The following is a 15,162-nucleotide window of genomic DNA, read 5'->3' as shown; positions in this document are numbered from 1 at the left end:
AGCTTTGTCGTCTAATAGCTTAGGTAGGGCCGGAAATAAGAAGCTTAAACCAACATCAACCACTATATGGCAAGGGTCCTGTGTAGCTCTCCACTAGCGATGCTCTTCACTGAGATCTGCGAGGTCACCTTGGTAGATTGTAACTTGTCGTTGGGACTAGTGTCGAGGCCAGGATAGGACTGTGCAATGGTAGTTGAGATAAGATTCAGACCATCGAATAACCGGCCGTTGGGTGATGATGCCGGCATATTGTGACGACAGCATCAAGGTGCTGGGGAGCGTTAAGGGGGAAAAATGGCATTCATTTCGCTATTTCCCATCAAGTGACTTGAGTGTGGTCTAATTATTATGTGACAGACCCTGTACTGTGTTTTGCTTTTATGCTGTCAGTTGTTGGCTTTATCCAAGATATGTCTAGATGGCTCAAGAGATCTATAACGTAAAAATAGTCTGATATAGTAACTGTATTATTCCAATTGTAATGAGATTGCCCATTATTATTGTTAACACACGAGCATTCAACACGCATACACCCAAACCGAAGCGTGGTGTTAGTAATCGCATGAAAAGCCTTGCAAAGGCAGACCAGCAGGCTATATGTGAATTATACCTAGCAGAGGTGCACCGTGAGCATTTAGGGGTACACGGTAGTATAAGTTAGTCCTGGATGTATATTGCGCTTCGATTGAAATCTAGAGTCGACGTATTCAAGGGCTGTCCAGTAGCCGCCAAGGAGGCACATTGAAAGCGATCAAGGCTTCCGATATCCCCCGTTAGAGTATCCGGATAAGTACAATACCAATGGCTTACTGCCGCGTTCTTGGTTCAGAGGCAGGACGATGGCAAGAAGGATCGGAAATTTGAGCAATCTCCCCTCGTGACCAGGGAATTGTACCTGAGCTCAAAATCCCTCCAAGAATAACTGAAGGGGTGGTGTGCGGTAACGGGTAGTTGTCCGAGAGCAGCGCGGTCGGGAATGCCGCCAATCTGCGTGGCTTTTGTTATCGAGTAGGATAGACGAACGAGCGACTGCCAAGCGACCATACAAGCAGACGGCGGTTTCATCGCTGACGAGGTTCCAGTCCATCTGCAGACGGGAGTGGTATGGTATGCCATTCGTTGGATTGTTGAGCTAATGAGATTAGTATAGACAGGGAATTGTCAACATCAATCGAATTGAAGGACGCGGAATGGTTGCGTTGGGAGCTCTGGGATGTTGAGAACAGACTCCTCACTCTCCAATCACATGCTCCCTGGCAGGAATTGATTGATTGATGAATGATCAATCTCCCCACTAAGGGCATCAGCTGGTCACACTTGTCTACCGCGTCTGACGGATAGAGTCATTTAGTATGATGGTCGAGATCGTTCAGATGAATCATGATAATGGTGGTCGTTAAACTTTTCGTAGCCGTGGTGTAGAGGGAATCCAACAATCATGGCAACATTGTGCGCCCGTTGGATTCTGACGGGTTTGCCAATATCTGACCCTACTCCGCTGGGACCAATAACAATATAATAATGCAAGTAAGTCAGTAATTGACCTCAAGGCATGTGGCCGTTTTGGGACAGGCCAACCTTCCGCCTCCAACCATCGGCGGAAGTGGAAAAAAAGGAAAAAGCGTAACCCTGAGAGAAACATGATCATGGAGGTTACATTGAAATGCTTTTCACCCACATTTCCAGTTCCCACGACACCCTCCCTCTCAGCCTTCTGCCCGCATTTTCCATACCCCACCGTTTGGAGAAAAAGGACGCTATCGGGGCACCAGGCTCAGATTGGACCACCACCGAAGAAGTGGGGGTTTTTGCTAACCCATTTCCCGTTTAGCTGCATGCCTTCGGAGCTCTCCTGCCCGCCTCCTCCAATACCCGCAGAGAGAATTCCCGGAGAGGAGGACCTGGACACACACCCTCTCTCCCTGACTCTCACACCGACTTCCCACCGTCGAATAGCACCATCTTCTCAGCCTGCTGCGGGTGTACGGACGGCCCTGGTTGCAATTGGCGGAAAGGGCCGTGACGGACCTGCAGATCGAGCCAGAAGACGAGGGTCTGAAATTCTCACATGCCCCAACAACCGCCTGGAATTCCCCCAGAAATCACTCGGCAATATATAGTCACGATCCTTCGCCGTGCTTGATCGCGGCTAGTCCAGCGCGGTTTGTTCTCTAGTGGTTGATCCACTTCGCCTCGTTTCAATCCATTGGCCCATTATCGTTGAATGACTGCAGTAGTGCGACCGCTAGGCAGGCATGGGCAGCCTACTGGCCGACCAGGCTGCGGTTTCTAGCGTATCCTAAGGGTACGGCTTGCACCTTCAATTCGGGGAACCTGCCTTTCGTTTAAATAATACTCAATATGGAGTGCTGTGAAGATCAATTGCTCCGACGTTTGGTTTCAGTGCGTGGGACGCCGTTCTGGTCCAGCGATTGTAATGTCAAAAGACTTTCGTGGTCCATCATGACAGTCAATTTGGTGTGTCTCATTTCAAGATGCAAGCCGCTAGTCTCGAGAGATCATTGGCCTTGTAGCTAGCTGTCGATAAACTTAGTAGGGAAGCAAGCCAGTATTCACAACTTTAAATTTGAGTGGCTATCCGATCCGATGCCAGGCACGGCAAGGGAACGCTTATCTACTCACGTCTCGAAACCCCGGATTTTCCTGGCAATATGACTAGGGAATGGGCGTAGCCAACAATGCAATCAAGAAGTTCCAGGTAGCCCGAGTCGACGATAAATGAGTGGATGTCGCGGCCTTATCCGGAAGGTCAGATTCGGCGAGACGGGATGGTTTGCAGCAAGGTGAATCTGTCCTGGACCCCGCAAGCATGAACTAGTGTCTACGAATATGTAAATTCGAGAAGTGGATGAAAAGGTGGTGTGCATCGGATCTTTCCAGATGACAGTCAACACCAGGTCATCCGCCGGAAGCAAGCTCACAAATTGTGAGGGGCAGTCAAAGATTTGGTCAGTGGCATAAACGGCTATTGCCTTACTTCTCTACCACCCGGTCATGGCGCGAAAAGGTTCAAGGCTGTTCAAGTTGCAAGTTCTCGTTTTCTAGCCTCCACAACCGATTCCAACGCACTGGGCGGTAGTTCTTTACCTGGCGGACCATGCGTGTAACCATGGGACCAGATGCTCATTCCGCCAATGGCAATGATCGGTCCAGAGGAGGGATGCCACATGTCGTCATGCTCCCAGAGTTGCAAAAGGTCATGAATATGAAGCCGCCACGCAGATCCGAAGATCACTGACGTGGGGGGTGGTTATGTAAAGCAGTAAACGCAGTAATATGCAACCTGATTAATGCTGAGATTGTGAGGGGAACCGACCCTCCACTCCCCGCATTCTACGCAGGTAAAAAGAGAAAGAAACAGAAAAATTACAAAGTCCATGGAAGGGGCCAGAGTCATGGGTATAACGTGGCTTCCAGTGAATTGATCGAGCAGGGCAAGAAATGACTCCAGGATACCCTGGGAGGGATGACCGTCTGCACTCGATATCCACTGCCATGGTACGATGATGGCAGGACTGGATCATAGGGGAGATGATGGTGGTGTTTGCTCGAAATGGTCTAAGACACCAAGCAACAAAAACCGCCGCGGGCAGAAGTGGTCATGAAACCCCAGTATCGTCACTTGCCTTACGGCTTCCCGGGCAGGGGAATGGCGAGTGACGTAATTTCCCTTTGGGTGTTTGACTCCCGAGCCACCGGGCCGCAGCAGAGAGTAACGCCTCTTTGGGGCCGATGTTCCGACTAGTACTAGCAATACTGTTAGTGTGCAGGTCTTGCAGGTCGCGAGGACGAAAAAGGGAAACAGAAAAATGTAATTATTACAAAGTATGTTTCCTTCCAAATAAAAAAAAAAAATCCATTTTCGTGGTAGACAAAGCCCACCATTGTGTGGTCTAGAAGACCCTCAGTGCTGAGCATTCGCACCGATCGTAGCATTTAAGATACGATGACGCATGATGGGGTCCCCCGGAGGACAGACAGCCTGCCTACGAACGGAGGACAGCCGCCCTTCCCTTCTCCAGCCGATTCCAACGCACCTTTAAGGGGGGCACGTATCTTAGGGAGCTTAACATCCACAATCGACCCACCCCTGGCCACTTCTGGATAAGAAAAAAGTGGGTAGTGACCATCCTCCAGTGGGACGCTGGCCTTTATAACGTCGAATGACCCTCCATTTGGCTTGGAAACGTTAACGTCAAAAATACATACTTGGGAAACGGCAGGGAGACAAAACCTGAATTCTTCGCCTTTTGATAAATCCCTTCCACCCCCCTCTCAACCCTCCCAACCAACAAACTTGCATTACCTCGAACGAACAGTATCCTTCCCTACGAATCATTGCCACTTTCTGCAACCATCATGTCGCGAACTAGAGTTCTGCTGGTCGGGGCTGCGGGCGAAACGGGCGGCTCCATCGCGAACGGACTGCTTGAGAATCCCGGCTTTGTAAGAACCACCCCTGCTCTCCTTGTACCTTCTCATCTCTGAGCTCACGACTAATCTCTGCACTGCTGTTCATTATTATAGGAAGTTCATGCTCTCGTCCGTCCCCGGTCGGTTCAAAAGCCTGCCATCGTAGCCCTCCAAGAGCGAGGCGTACAGATTCGCAAGGGCGATCTCAAGGGCCCTGAGGAGTCTCTCGCCGACGTGTTGACCGGAATCGATGTCGTTGTCAGCTGTGTCGGTCCTGCGGAACAGCAGGACCAAATTCCTCTCGCTAAGGCTGCAAAGAGTGCTGGAGTTCAACGATTCATTCCATGTGGCTTCATCACTGTGGCACCACCTGGTGGAATCATGTGGTTGAGGGACGAGGTAAGTCGCTGCCGCCGCACGCCATACCTTCCGTAGATCATCAGCTGACTTCTCCTCCAGAAAGAAACAGTGTACAACCACATCAAACAGCTCCGACTTCCTTACACCATCATTGACATCGGTTGGTGGTACCAGCTTTCTTACCCCCGCCTCGGTTCCGGAAGGACCGACTATGCCATGACTACGGCGAACAACGAAATTGTCGGCGATGGCAACACACCTCTTGCCCTAACGGACCTTCGAGACATTGGACGCTACGTCGCCAAGATCATCGTTGATGACCGGACACTGAACAAGATGGTTTTCGCCTACAACACGGTCCTGACACAGAATCAGATTTATGACCTTCTGGAGGAGATCAGCGAGGAAAAGATCCAAAGGAATTATGTAAGTACAATAACTCGCTGCGGTTGTTGAATGTAAGCTGATCTCATCTGTCACAGATCCCTGAAGAGACTATCTACACAAGGGTGCTTGCAGCTCGGCAGTCCAGTGAGACCTATCCCTTCGATCCCGTCAAGTTCATTCCCCGATACCTGGCCGAAAACCAACTGTCATGGGGTGTCCGCGGCGACAATAATCCTGAGTACGCCAAGTACTTGGGCTACTTGACCTCCAAGGACCTTTATCCCGACTTCGCTCCTCACGACTTCCGGGAATATCTTGAGGAGGTTGTCCGAGGCACGGCCAAGGGTGTCTACACCGACCGGGTAATCTCCAAGGCTCACCAACGGATGTTCCCTCGGACCGAATCCAGCGACTCGCTTTACACCCGGATATTCCCGAGAACGGAATCTAGCGACTCCCTCTACATGTCGAGGTAATCAGGATATGCATTTTACTTTCCAGCAAAAGGATTTTGAGGCGACGCTAGACGTGCCTCCTGGGACCCGGCGCGATGTGTATATGACACCATTCTGTCGAAGCCACGCCATGCGATGATGGCTTCATTCTCTTCTCTGCCTTATTTCGCTTACACGAACGGCTTATTTTCCGTTTTCTTTTTCTATTCCCTGGGGGCTCTAGACCGGCGTTTTTGTATTTATGATGGTTTATGGTCGTCTGAGTGGGTAGGACTCACCACTCATTCCTTTGATTTACCAATGTATCTGAGGGGCTTTCAGCCTTGATTGGACGATATTTTTCCGTTTAAGCCAGAACTTACTTCTACCTATACCCATGCCATTTCAATCCAACCTAAGACGTGATCCACAATTTGTCTCACGTCACCCTTTTAGATTTTAATTACTGTGTGTATGCGGAAAAGCACGCATATGGCTGTGTGAACATGCTCCTTCCGTGTGCACGCCTTCCATTTTAGCTGAGCTGTCTACTTTTTGACTGCTCTTTAAGGTCCGAATCCCCAATTTAATAGCGTGTTCCGCTACATGCTCGTTTCCTGAAATGAGCATGCCTCAACCAAGCCAGGGAGTACAGGGATCTGAAAGAGTTATCCCCACGAATGAACACTACGCTTATTCAACACGCCCTCCTAGCCAGGATGGGCTTTCAGCGGCTTCCTACGGTGTCTTGAAGCCCCAACAGATAACCATGGTTGGTCAGTATTCCGATTGAAGATACTTAAGACTTCTAACTGATCGTTCGTCTTCCAAAGCTATTGGCGGTGCTATCAATACAGGTTTGACGATCTGCGCAGGGAATGCACTATCCAAGTAAGAGAACTATCCCCAACCTCGAAAGCCACAATTGACACTTGAAATAGAGCAGGTGTAAGCGTATCGTTCTCGTTTCAACCTACTTTCACTAATACGGCTAGCCTGCATCGATTTTGATCTCCTATACAGGTGTTGGGATAGTCGTCTACTTGGTTCTCTGCGCTCTAGGTGAGGTGGCCTCTTGGTCTCCTGAGCCATCCATGACAGACCATGCGACTAGACTCTGTGATCCTGCGCTTGGGTTCACTCTGGGATGGATGTAAGCCGCCCTGTATGGATTGGAACTCTACCTCCAACATGCAATAACCACAGAATGATAGATACTGGTTCAAGTTCATGGTCGTTATCCCTAACCAGCTGGCAGCAGGAGAGTTGCTGATAGCGTACTGGCAAGACAACGAAGCGCAATACTCGGTTTTTTGGACCACTGCCTTTTTAGGGGTCATCATAGCCGCCAACTCCATGTGCGGACGATATCTGGGAAAGTACGAAGTCATTTTGTCATTCTTCAAGGTCCTGGTGATGTCGGGGCTTATGGCTCTATCTATTGTCCTTGCACTTGGAGGGGGGCCAGATCGCGATATGAAAGGCTTCCGCTACTGGAGAGACCCTGGGGCCTTTGCTAATGGGACAGGAGGCGCTGTGGCAGGTACCGTCCGTGCTATTTGCAGAACAGTCCCATCCGCTACGCTCGCCTATCTTGGAAGTGAGTTGATGGGAATGACGATCCTACGAACACCAAACCCCCGAAAAGCGGCAGGTCGGGCAATCAAGGTGACCTTCTATCGCATCTTGGTTTTCAACGTTGTCAATATAACGCTCTTAGGGATTCTTGTTCCCCATGACACCCACATGCTAGCATTTTCCCACAATACGCCTCAGCATCGGACAGCCTCAGCTTTCGTAGCTGTTTCTCAATCAGCAGGTCCTTCGGTGATTCCACATATCCTGAACGCCTGTCTTTTGCTCTTCGTGCTATCGGCTGCAAACCAGGCTCTTCAAATGGCAAGCGTAACACTACACGGGCTTTCATTGGACAAGAATGCCCCTTTTTTCCTGTGCCGTACTAATAGGCGAGGAACCCCCATCTATTCTCTGGGTACATGCTCTGCTTTGGCGTGTTTGGCCTACCTGAATATCTCCAGTGGCTCCAAGAGACTGTTTGAATACTCGGTCAACCTGGTTTCCATGTTCAGTATCCTGACGTGGGCTTCAATTCTCGTGATTCACTTTTCTTTCATTCGAGCAAGAAAGGCCCAAAAGATTACTGATGAGGTCTTGTCCTTCAGAGCGCCCCTTGGGCTGTTCGGATCGTGGGTTGCACTGGTAGCGTGCGTCTTTGTCACGGTCATACGTGGGCTCGACTTTGTCGACCCAGATTATTACCCCAAAGGGATCGATCGCAGCATGGCATTTGTGACCTCCTACATAGGCATTCCACTCTATATCACGCTCGTGATTGGGTATAAGATCGGCACCAAAAGCAAGCATGTACAACCACAGGATGTTGATATGGGATCCTTGACACCCATACCAGAGCCGCAGTCCGCGGATGGCAATACCGCGGGACAAGAAGGGCCCGATTCAGTCCCATCGGTCCGGACGTAGACCGATCAGGACCTCTTTCAGTCTGAACAGTTTCTTGTGATGCCGCTGCTGATTCCAACCGATCGTGTCCAAGCATCTGGGAGGTCTATGTTATGGGGCGAAACCCCATACACAGTGTTACATACAAATTCACCGCCCCATTGCATTCACAGTGGAATTCGTTGGCGGCTGATTCGTGTGCGATAGATGTCCCTTTTCGCTTTCTTTTCTCCAGTTTGTTTGTCAGTCTGATCGGGCAAGGAGTGGGGACTGTTAATGGGTCCGTTTACACGGCAACCAACAAATACAATCACGGCCTGGAATAGAGTCAGATGTGCGCGGCCAAAATGAGACATCCCCTAATCATCATAACAATCACGGTTGCAGTCAAGCACTCTTACTGGATCACCAGAATCAGGCTTCCAGCCTTGTAGATGTATTAATAAGTACTTATAATCCTGTGGCACGCAAGGATTGGTGGTATCAGCGCCAAACATTCAGTCATGATTTGCTGGGGTGGGGGAGCTGTCATGGATGTTGTTAGTTAGTGTGGGCTCAACACCTCTCCCTCTTTCTTTCTCTTCTGTATCTCCATCCGTTGTGCATGCCCCTCCCTGTTCCTCGTCTCAACCTCTGCGACTCCTATTCTTAAACAGCGTCAGTCTAGTTTCCCTCCTTTGACCAGAAGGGCAATGCATTCCATGTGCATGATGCCGAGATCAAACTCCTTTTAATTTATTAAGCCAACCATTTGTTCATATGGTTCCCATTCCGTCAGGATACTACAGGGGAGACTCAATCAGAGCTTTGGATAGGACAAGTGCGCATCACTTCTTTGCAACGTAACAATTCAGAAACTGCCAGTGCATTGGGAAAGAACCCCGTCGCTTGTCCATCTATACCACGAAATGACTTACCCCCGTACCCCAGTCAGAACTGGTCAGGAATTGAACAAGTTGATCGATTCGATAAACGAGCAATTCGGTTTAGACATCCCAAATCCCGTCTATTTTTCTCCATCTATTGGCAAGAATGATAAGTCACTTGGCTGGAGCCTTTATGGCCGGATCAGAGTGCTATACTTCAACCGCAAGGTGGACTTGAACCGGATCTTCAATGACTTCGAGGAGTGGATTGTCTCCCAATCAACGGTGCTATCTGCTGGGGATGGTCAATGGGGACATATACCAGGCTCATTCGCGAACACCTCGAGGGATATTTTTATCAGCAACGGAATCAGTACTATTGCAAAGGAGGAGCGCCAACGATATCTCGAAAGATTGATCAACGACGAACTCTATCTGCTTAATGGCTCCTTTCCAACTCCCAGAAAGGTCGACGACCTGGTAGAAGAGCCTCCTGCGCCATCAAGCAGCTCGCTCAAGAGAAGGCTTTCCGTGGAAGAGGAATTCCACACGGCTCCCAACTCTCCGGTCAAGGATCTAGACAGGCCGCAATCGCCTATATCCAAGGAAGACGCCTGTGATCTTCCTGTTGGAAACGTCAACAGGACCGGGATTCCGGTCTTGCAGCCAGAAAACATCACAGTACCATTCAACATATTTAAAAGCCCTAAGAAAACCGACAACGACAAACCCTCCAAATTTGTGGAACGCCTGAGGGGTTCCGACAGTTACCAGCGTTATGATGCAACACCAACCTCCAGCGATCAGGCGAATTTTAGCTTCAGCACAGTAGCTGACACTTCTTCCAGCTTTCTTTATTCGACTACTGCTCCCTACGAGACCTCGTTCACGTCGAACACCACTGAAGTCGATGAGTCAATGTTGGAAAGCGAACCCGTGTACGAGGACTCCGTGGTGGGGCATTATCTGAGTGAGCAAACAACAGCAACAAACCTTGCTGAAACACAGAATCTAGAGCAACTCGCTTGCCAGGAGCCTCGCGATTCAATTGAGGGGCGCATTATGACAGACCTTCTCCAGTCCGGACCATTCTCGCTCGAACACCACTACCCAAGTTCCGTCTCGCTTCGATATAGATATGAACTCGAGAGAGTGGCTAGAGAGTGGGGTGTATCCTTGGACCTCATGTTGGTTGGTCCCAACATCTCTTTTAAGACTCTTGATGATTTCTGGTGCTGGATAGAGGGGCATAATCAGCGGAAAGGAAAACGGCTCCCCGAAAAGTCCTCTCGCAAGGCTTGGGATGCAGCTACTGGGAACTTCAGGACTGACAAACATTCAGAAGTTGTCGTACTAACAGGGGATTTGGAGTGGTCCAAAGAAGGGGTTTTGAAGTTAAGATTGAATCCGTTGAAGACTGAACGGACCTGTCGCTTTCACCGGCGATTTGGATCAGATAGGTTTCTCAGTCTGACAGTGCCAGCTCCGGCGCGGCCTCCATCGCATCTCCGGCTGCCCTTGCAGCCTACACTCCTGCGAGAAACCCTGGGTTTATGGCTAACGCAGAATGCTCATCGATGCTTAGGGAGGACGTGGAGACCTTTTTTTGTGGATGAGGTCAAGTCGAAACGCAAAGCAGACGAACCCAAATTTCGAATTGATTTCTTTGCAATCGATGGGATTGATTTTGACCATGGTTTCCCTGTCCCTCCTATTGCACCTCCCCATCAGGACAGTAGCAACCGCACTCCAATGAGCCTAGATGCACTGATTAATTGGCACATGCCTCGAGAAGAAAACATCACGCAAACCAACTGCAAATTGTTTCAACGCTTCTCATTGGCTCTCTCGAAAACCTACGCTACAGTGGTCCTAGAACCACGGCAAGTTCTACCATTACCAGATGTATCCAAACCTGTTATGAACGATGGTTGCGCTTTGATGTCTAGAAGCTTGGCCAATCAGATTTGTGATTCATTAGGACTGACGGGATACACCCCAAGCGCCTTCCAGGGTAGAATAGCAGGTGCAAAAGGGTTGTGGATGGTCGACAAACATCGATCTCACGTCACAGCTGACGATGACGTATGGATCCAAATATCTGACTCACAGTTGAAGATAAGGCCACATCCTAACGAGTGGGATGGGTCGGTAGACGATGAGAAACTTACCTTTGAGGTTGTTAAATGGTCTAAACCTTTGCATCCCGTGAATCTGAATGTACAGCTTTTGAGCATATTGGATCACGGTGGGCACATTAAGGAGCATCTCGCAGATCTCACACGATTAGGAATCCAATCGTTATATCAGGACTTTGCGGACGTTCTCGAATCCGACAGCGCAGTGCTCTGCCGGAGCCTAGTACAGAAAATCCGCCCGTCGGGGGATGATGGCTTTGGACCGGTGTCTCAAAGGACCTGGCGATTCGAAAATTGGATGAGCAATGATGCCGAGTTTATAATCCGCCTTACTGAAGCTGGCTTCTGTCCTCGGAGCTTTTATTTCCTCCGTAAGCGATTGGGGAAGTGCCTACGAGAGCTCCTGAAGCGGCATGTGGACGAACTTCGCATTGAAGTGCCCCTCTCAACATACGCTTTCTGCATTGCTGACCCATACGGAGTCTTAAAGGAGGATGAAGTTCATTTTGGCTTTTCGAACGTCTGGCGCGATGGAAAGGGGCAATTTGAAGATATTCTACTAGATGGCATTGATGTCCTCGTCGGCCGTCTTCCCGCCCATCTGCCCTCTGATATCCAACGCCGGAAGGCAGTGTGGAAGCAAGAGCTACGACATTTCAAAGACGTAATTGTCTTTTCCAGTGTTGGCAACATACCGTTGGCACATATGCTCTCAGGGGGTGACTACGATGGCGATACTCCCTGGATTTGCTGGGACCAGAACATCGTCCGCAACTTCTACAATTCTGACTTGCCAGATACAGAGTTCCCACCGGAGCATTACGGACTTACCAAGTACGCTGTAGACATGAAAGACATTCACTCCATGGATGAGTTCCTCCAGAGCTCATTTACATTCAATTTGACCCTGTCAAACCTAGGTCGCTGTACCGTGGAGCATGAGATGATCGCCTATGACTAGGAGGAGTCAATCGACTCAGACAAAGCGAAGGAACTCGCCTGTCTCCTCAGTCACCTAGTCGACGGCCGCAAAGCAGGAGTCCACCTATCCGAGCAAGCATGGCGGCAATATCGCAAGAAAATCAGTCCCCGGGCACGCGAACTTCCCGCATACAAGAAACCCGGCCGAACACCCAAGAAATCCAACATCATCGATTATCTCCGGTTCGAGGTCGCGATGCAGGAGCGGGACAAGATGCTTACCAAGCTCGAGGCAGACTTCCCAGAAGAGGAGGCATCCTTCAGCAAAGACGAAGACCTGGTACGGCCCTGGCGTACAATCCGCGAAAAGATCAAGAACGAAGGCCAACGCGGACAGTTATTCGCAGCCGCTAAGGGCATGAGAGAAAAGATCAGAAAACTCCACAATCAATGGAACACAGCTATTTCCCGAAGTCAGGACTCGTTCTCTCCTCACGCGCTGGACGCTGCAGGAGAGGCCAGGTCCATTCCTCCCCCGGAAGGCGATCACCCTATAATACTGGTCTGGCAGCACTGCCGTGACGAATGGCTCCGGGTCCTTGCATCTTACACATATAACGAATATCCGGGCGCCAAATTCGTCATGCATGCCTTTGGGGAGGTCCTCTGCCAGATCAAATCGAGCACCCTACCGGCACGATCAGTGACGTCGGAGATTCTTTCTTGCTACCGCGTCAATCAGAAGGTGGTTGCTCAACTTACTGCACAGGATGTGGCTGAGGAAGGTGAAGAGAGGCTAGACGGGGAAGATGAGTATGAGGGGCACGAGGCGATTGAAGCGATGCATTTTGGGATGCGGTCGTCAGGCGGGTACTTTGATCCGGATGATTGCTTGTCTGTGGAGTGATTTTTTGGTTTGGGGTCGGTTTTTCGTTGTGGGGGACATATTATGACTTGGCTATTAGGTAGATTTTGAAGATAGGATATGAAAGTATGAATCATGCTATGAAGATAGATAACGGTGCAGTGAACATAGTAAAGACACGGTTATGGTATCTCTCACATGTCAAGGAGTGGTGGTGCACCTTCATTATCGCTTTCGGTTTGCTCGCATTCCATCCATCCGGCTTGAAGAATGAATGGCCATCCGCCTACATTCCACCCCATCCCCATCCCCATCCATGACTTACCACAGGTAATTTAAATTTAAAATTAGAAATTGGAAAGAAATCAGCAGAAACTGAGAAGAAATCAAAAAGAGCACTACACTATACCGGACAGACAGCTCATTAACTCATATATCCATTTCATCACTCCTAGTCATCTAATAACCTCTCCAAAAGCCATCTCCTCGACCTCTACCTCCCTCAGAAACCTCCTCTTCCCATCATAGTATAACCCCTCACCTCCAACACCTGCTACCTGCGTTGAGCAATACAGCCTCACTTTGACACCACCACCAGCGCTACCCCCTTTCATACGCGCACTAGTATTTCTAGGCAAATTCCTCCTACTCCGCATCATCATCATCATCATCTCCCGTTGTCGTTCCCTCTCCTCTTGTATAACCGCCCAGCGGGCTTGACTCTCCTTATATCGCTTTCTCCTCATTCTTGCGTCTTTATCCCATAGTTTCACTTGATATTTCATCTGTCGGTTTGAGTCGCCTGGCCAGTCGCTTGGGCGGTCATCTTCTGTTGATGAGACGGAGGATGAGAGTGATGAGCGGGGGAGATGTTGTCTCTGTGGTTGGTAGAAGGGAGACTGGTAGGATTGTTGTTGTCGGCTGTGGCGTTTGCGGTAGTTCTGACTTCTCAGGGAATAGAGATTCTGGGACGGTCCGAGTTGGGACTGAGGGGTGTAAATGCTAGTAGGACTGATAGATATCTCATCCTCATGGTTGACGGGATGCATCCTCTTCATCCAATCTTCCATTTCGTATAGATCGGTCACGTCCCGACAGAGACCTAGCATGCTGCGACGCAGAAGGTAATGTATGTGGATGTGGTAGTCCACGAGGTATTTTGCGAACTTGTGGTCGTTTGTCGGGTCGTGGCTGAGGTATATTTGAAGTTGGGTGTTGTAGGATTGTTCTTGGGTTGGTGTGAGGAGGTGGGTGTATGTTGGTGATTGCTCTTGTTTATTACCTTTGCCTTCTTTAGGGGATGGAAGTATTTCGTCGGGTGGTATTTCTTTGTCTTCTGTGGTGGTGGTGAGGCCTGGGATCAGGAACGGTGGATCGCGGGAGGCATCGTAGATGCCTTTTATGCGATCATCATAGTAGATGTCCTTGGGGATGCGGGTGATTGTGCAGCTGGTGCAGGAGAGGGCTTCTTGGAGGGAGGCATTCTGTTTTTGTTCTCTCAGGGACAAACTCAGAGTCTTTTGGGGGGTAGGTTTTGGTTGTTCTTTTTTGTGGATGGTTTTCTCTTCAACTCTTTCTGTGCGGGATGGTTTGAAAGGGATTGATTTGGTTGTGTATGTGGATGCGAGAGGATGAGGATCGGGGATGAGAATGAGAGAAACGTACCATTGCCATATCCTCTCCATCATGGGGAGGATGATGTGTAGCATGAGGCATGATGTTGGTTGGTACATTTGGATCATAGGTTCCGAGATTGGATTTGATAGTAGTTGGGTGTGGTGAAGGGGAAGTGTGCTATACTAGTTCCATATATGGTGGTATAGAGGGGAGAGTAGAGAAGAGTATCCTGAACAAAAATAGCTTTGAGCTTACTATGCCATTCTCTCAGGGCATAAGAAGAATATATAGTACAGAGTATACAGTGACTTTCGACAATCCATTATCGGCAAGTGCCGCATTGTTTCATAAATATTCTCATACCTGAGTGATGAAAGAATGGGTGATTGTTCCATTTGTATATATTGGTGGTAAGATATGGTTTCCGGGGCCGGGCACATGATGTCGGAGCTGAGATGAATGTGATGGGGTCATTGGAGGATGATAAGAGGGGATCCTGTATTTGGTGTTAGTAGAGCGATGAAAGTGACGAAATCAGAGGAATGAGAGAGGGAGATCATGGGGATTGGGACGGACTCAGCTGGTTCGAGTTCATACTTTGTAGGGGAGTCAAGTGATGTGGGTTGGGGGGCTGTCAGGTGAGGGTTGTTGCTGCTTAC

At 49.4% G+C, this 15,162-nt stretch overlaps 5 protein-coding genes across 5 annotated transcripts; 4 read left to right on the top strand and 1 right to left on the bottom strand.

Moving 5' to 3' along the window:
- Positions 1–1,691: 1,691 nt before the first annotated feature.
- BO88DRAFT_481633 (uncharacterized protein) lies at positions 1,692–2,622 on the top strand (the record flags this gene model as incomplete). The annotated part of the gene is made up of 2 exons (XM_025712190.1): positions 1,692–2,053; positions 2,176–2,622. Coding segments are annotated over 2 exons (369 nt in total), but the record flags the coding sequence as incomplete, so codon positions are not given.
- A 1,288-nt stretch (positions 2,623–3,910) lies between these two features.
- Positions 3,911–5,968, top strand: BO88DRAFT_404382 (aromatic alcohol reductase). The gene is made up of 4 exons (XM_025706596.1): positions 3,911–4,467; positions 4,549–4,833; positions 4,894–5,220; positions 5,277–5,968. The coding sequence occupies exons 1-4, from the start codon at positions 4,381–4,383 to the stop codon at positions 5,655–5,657; spliced, it is 1,080 nt and encodes a 359-aa protein (XP_025563836.1). The 5' UTR covers positions 3,911–4,380; the 3' UTR covers positions 5,658–5,968.
- Positions 5,969–6,243: 275 nt separating this feature from the next.
- BO88DRAFT_387218 (putative amino acid permease) lies at positions 6,244–8,448 on the top strand (the record flags this gene model as incomplete). The annotated part of the gene is made up of 5 exons (XM_025704813.1): positions 6,244–6,391; positions 6,449–6,506; positions 6,557–6,563; positions 6,611–6,768; positions 6,830–8,448. 5 exons carry the CDS (start codon positions 6,244–6,246, stop codon positions 8,115–8,117), a joined length of 1,659 nt encoding a protein of 552 aa, XP_025563835.1. The 3' UTR covers positions 8,118–8,448.
- Positions 8,449–9,004: 556 nt separating this feature from the next.
- Positions 9,005–12,999, top strand: BO88DRAFT_443385 (RNA dependent RNA polymerase; the record flags this gene model as incomplete). The annotated part of the gene is made up of 2 exons (XM_025710016.1): positions 9,005–12,031; positions 12,062–12,999. The coding sequence occupies 2 exons, from the start codon at positions 9,005–9,007 to the stop codon at positions 12,926–12,928; spliced, it is 3,894 nt and encodes a 1,297-aa protein (XP_025563834.1). The 3' UTR covers positions 12,929–12,999.
- Positions 13,000–13,341: 342 nt separating this feature from the next.
- Positions 13,342–14,595, bottom strand: BO88DRAFT_424986 (uncharacterized protein; the record flags this gene model as incomplete). The annotated part of the gene is made up of 1 exon (XM_025708792.1): positions 13,342–14,595. One exon carries the CDS (start codon positions 14,593–14,595, stop codon positions 13,342–13,344), a length of 1,254 nt encoding a protein of 417 aa, XP_025563833.1.
- Positions 14,596–15,162: the final 567 nt, after the last annotated feature.

Source organism: Aspergillus vadensis (assembly GCF_003184925.1).
Source record: "Aspergillus vadensis CBS 113365 unplaced genomic scaffold BO88scaffold_9, whole genome shotgun sequence".
Taxonomy (NCBI): Eukaryota; Fungi; Ascomycota; class Eurotiomycetes; order Eurotiales; family Aspergillaceae; genus Aspergillus; species Aspergillus vadensis.
This window is presented reverse-complemented; position numbering and strand designations above follow the sequence as displayed.

What these genes read in the sequence shown, in the direction of transcription:
- BO88DRAFT_404382 (XM_025706596.1), top strand. Translation starts at nt 4,381, where the DNA reads ATGTCGCGAACTAGAGTTCTGCTGGTCGGGGCTGCGGGCGAAACGGGC. An exon ending in TGCTTGAGAATCCCGGCTTT is followed by an intron (nt 4,468 to 4,548) that starts GTAAGAACCACC and finishes TCATTATTATAG; the next exon opens with GAAGTTCATGCTCTCGTCCG. An exon ending in AAAAGATCCAAAGGAATTAT is followed by an intron (nt 5,221 to 5,276) that starts GTAAGTACAATA and finishes CATCTGTCACAG; the next exon opens with ATCCCTGAAGAGACTATCTA.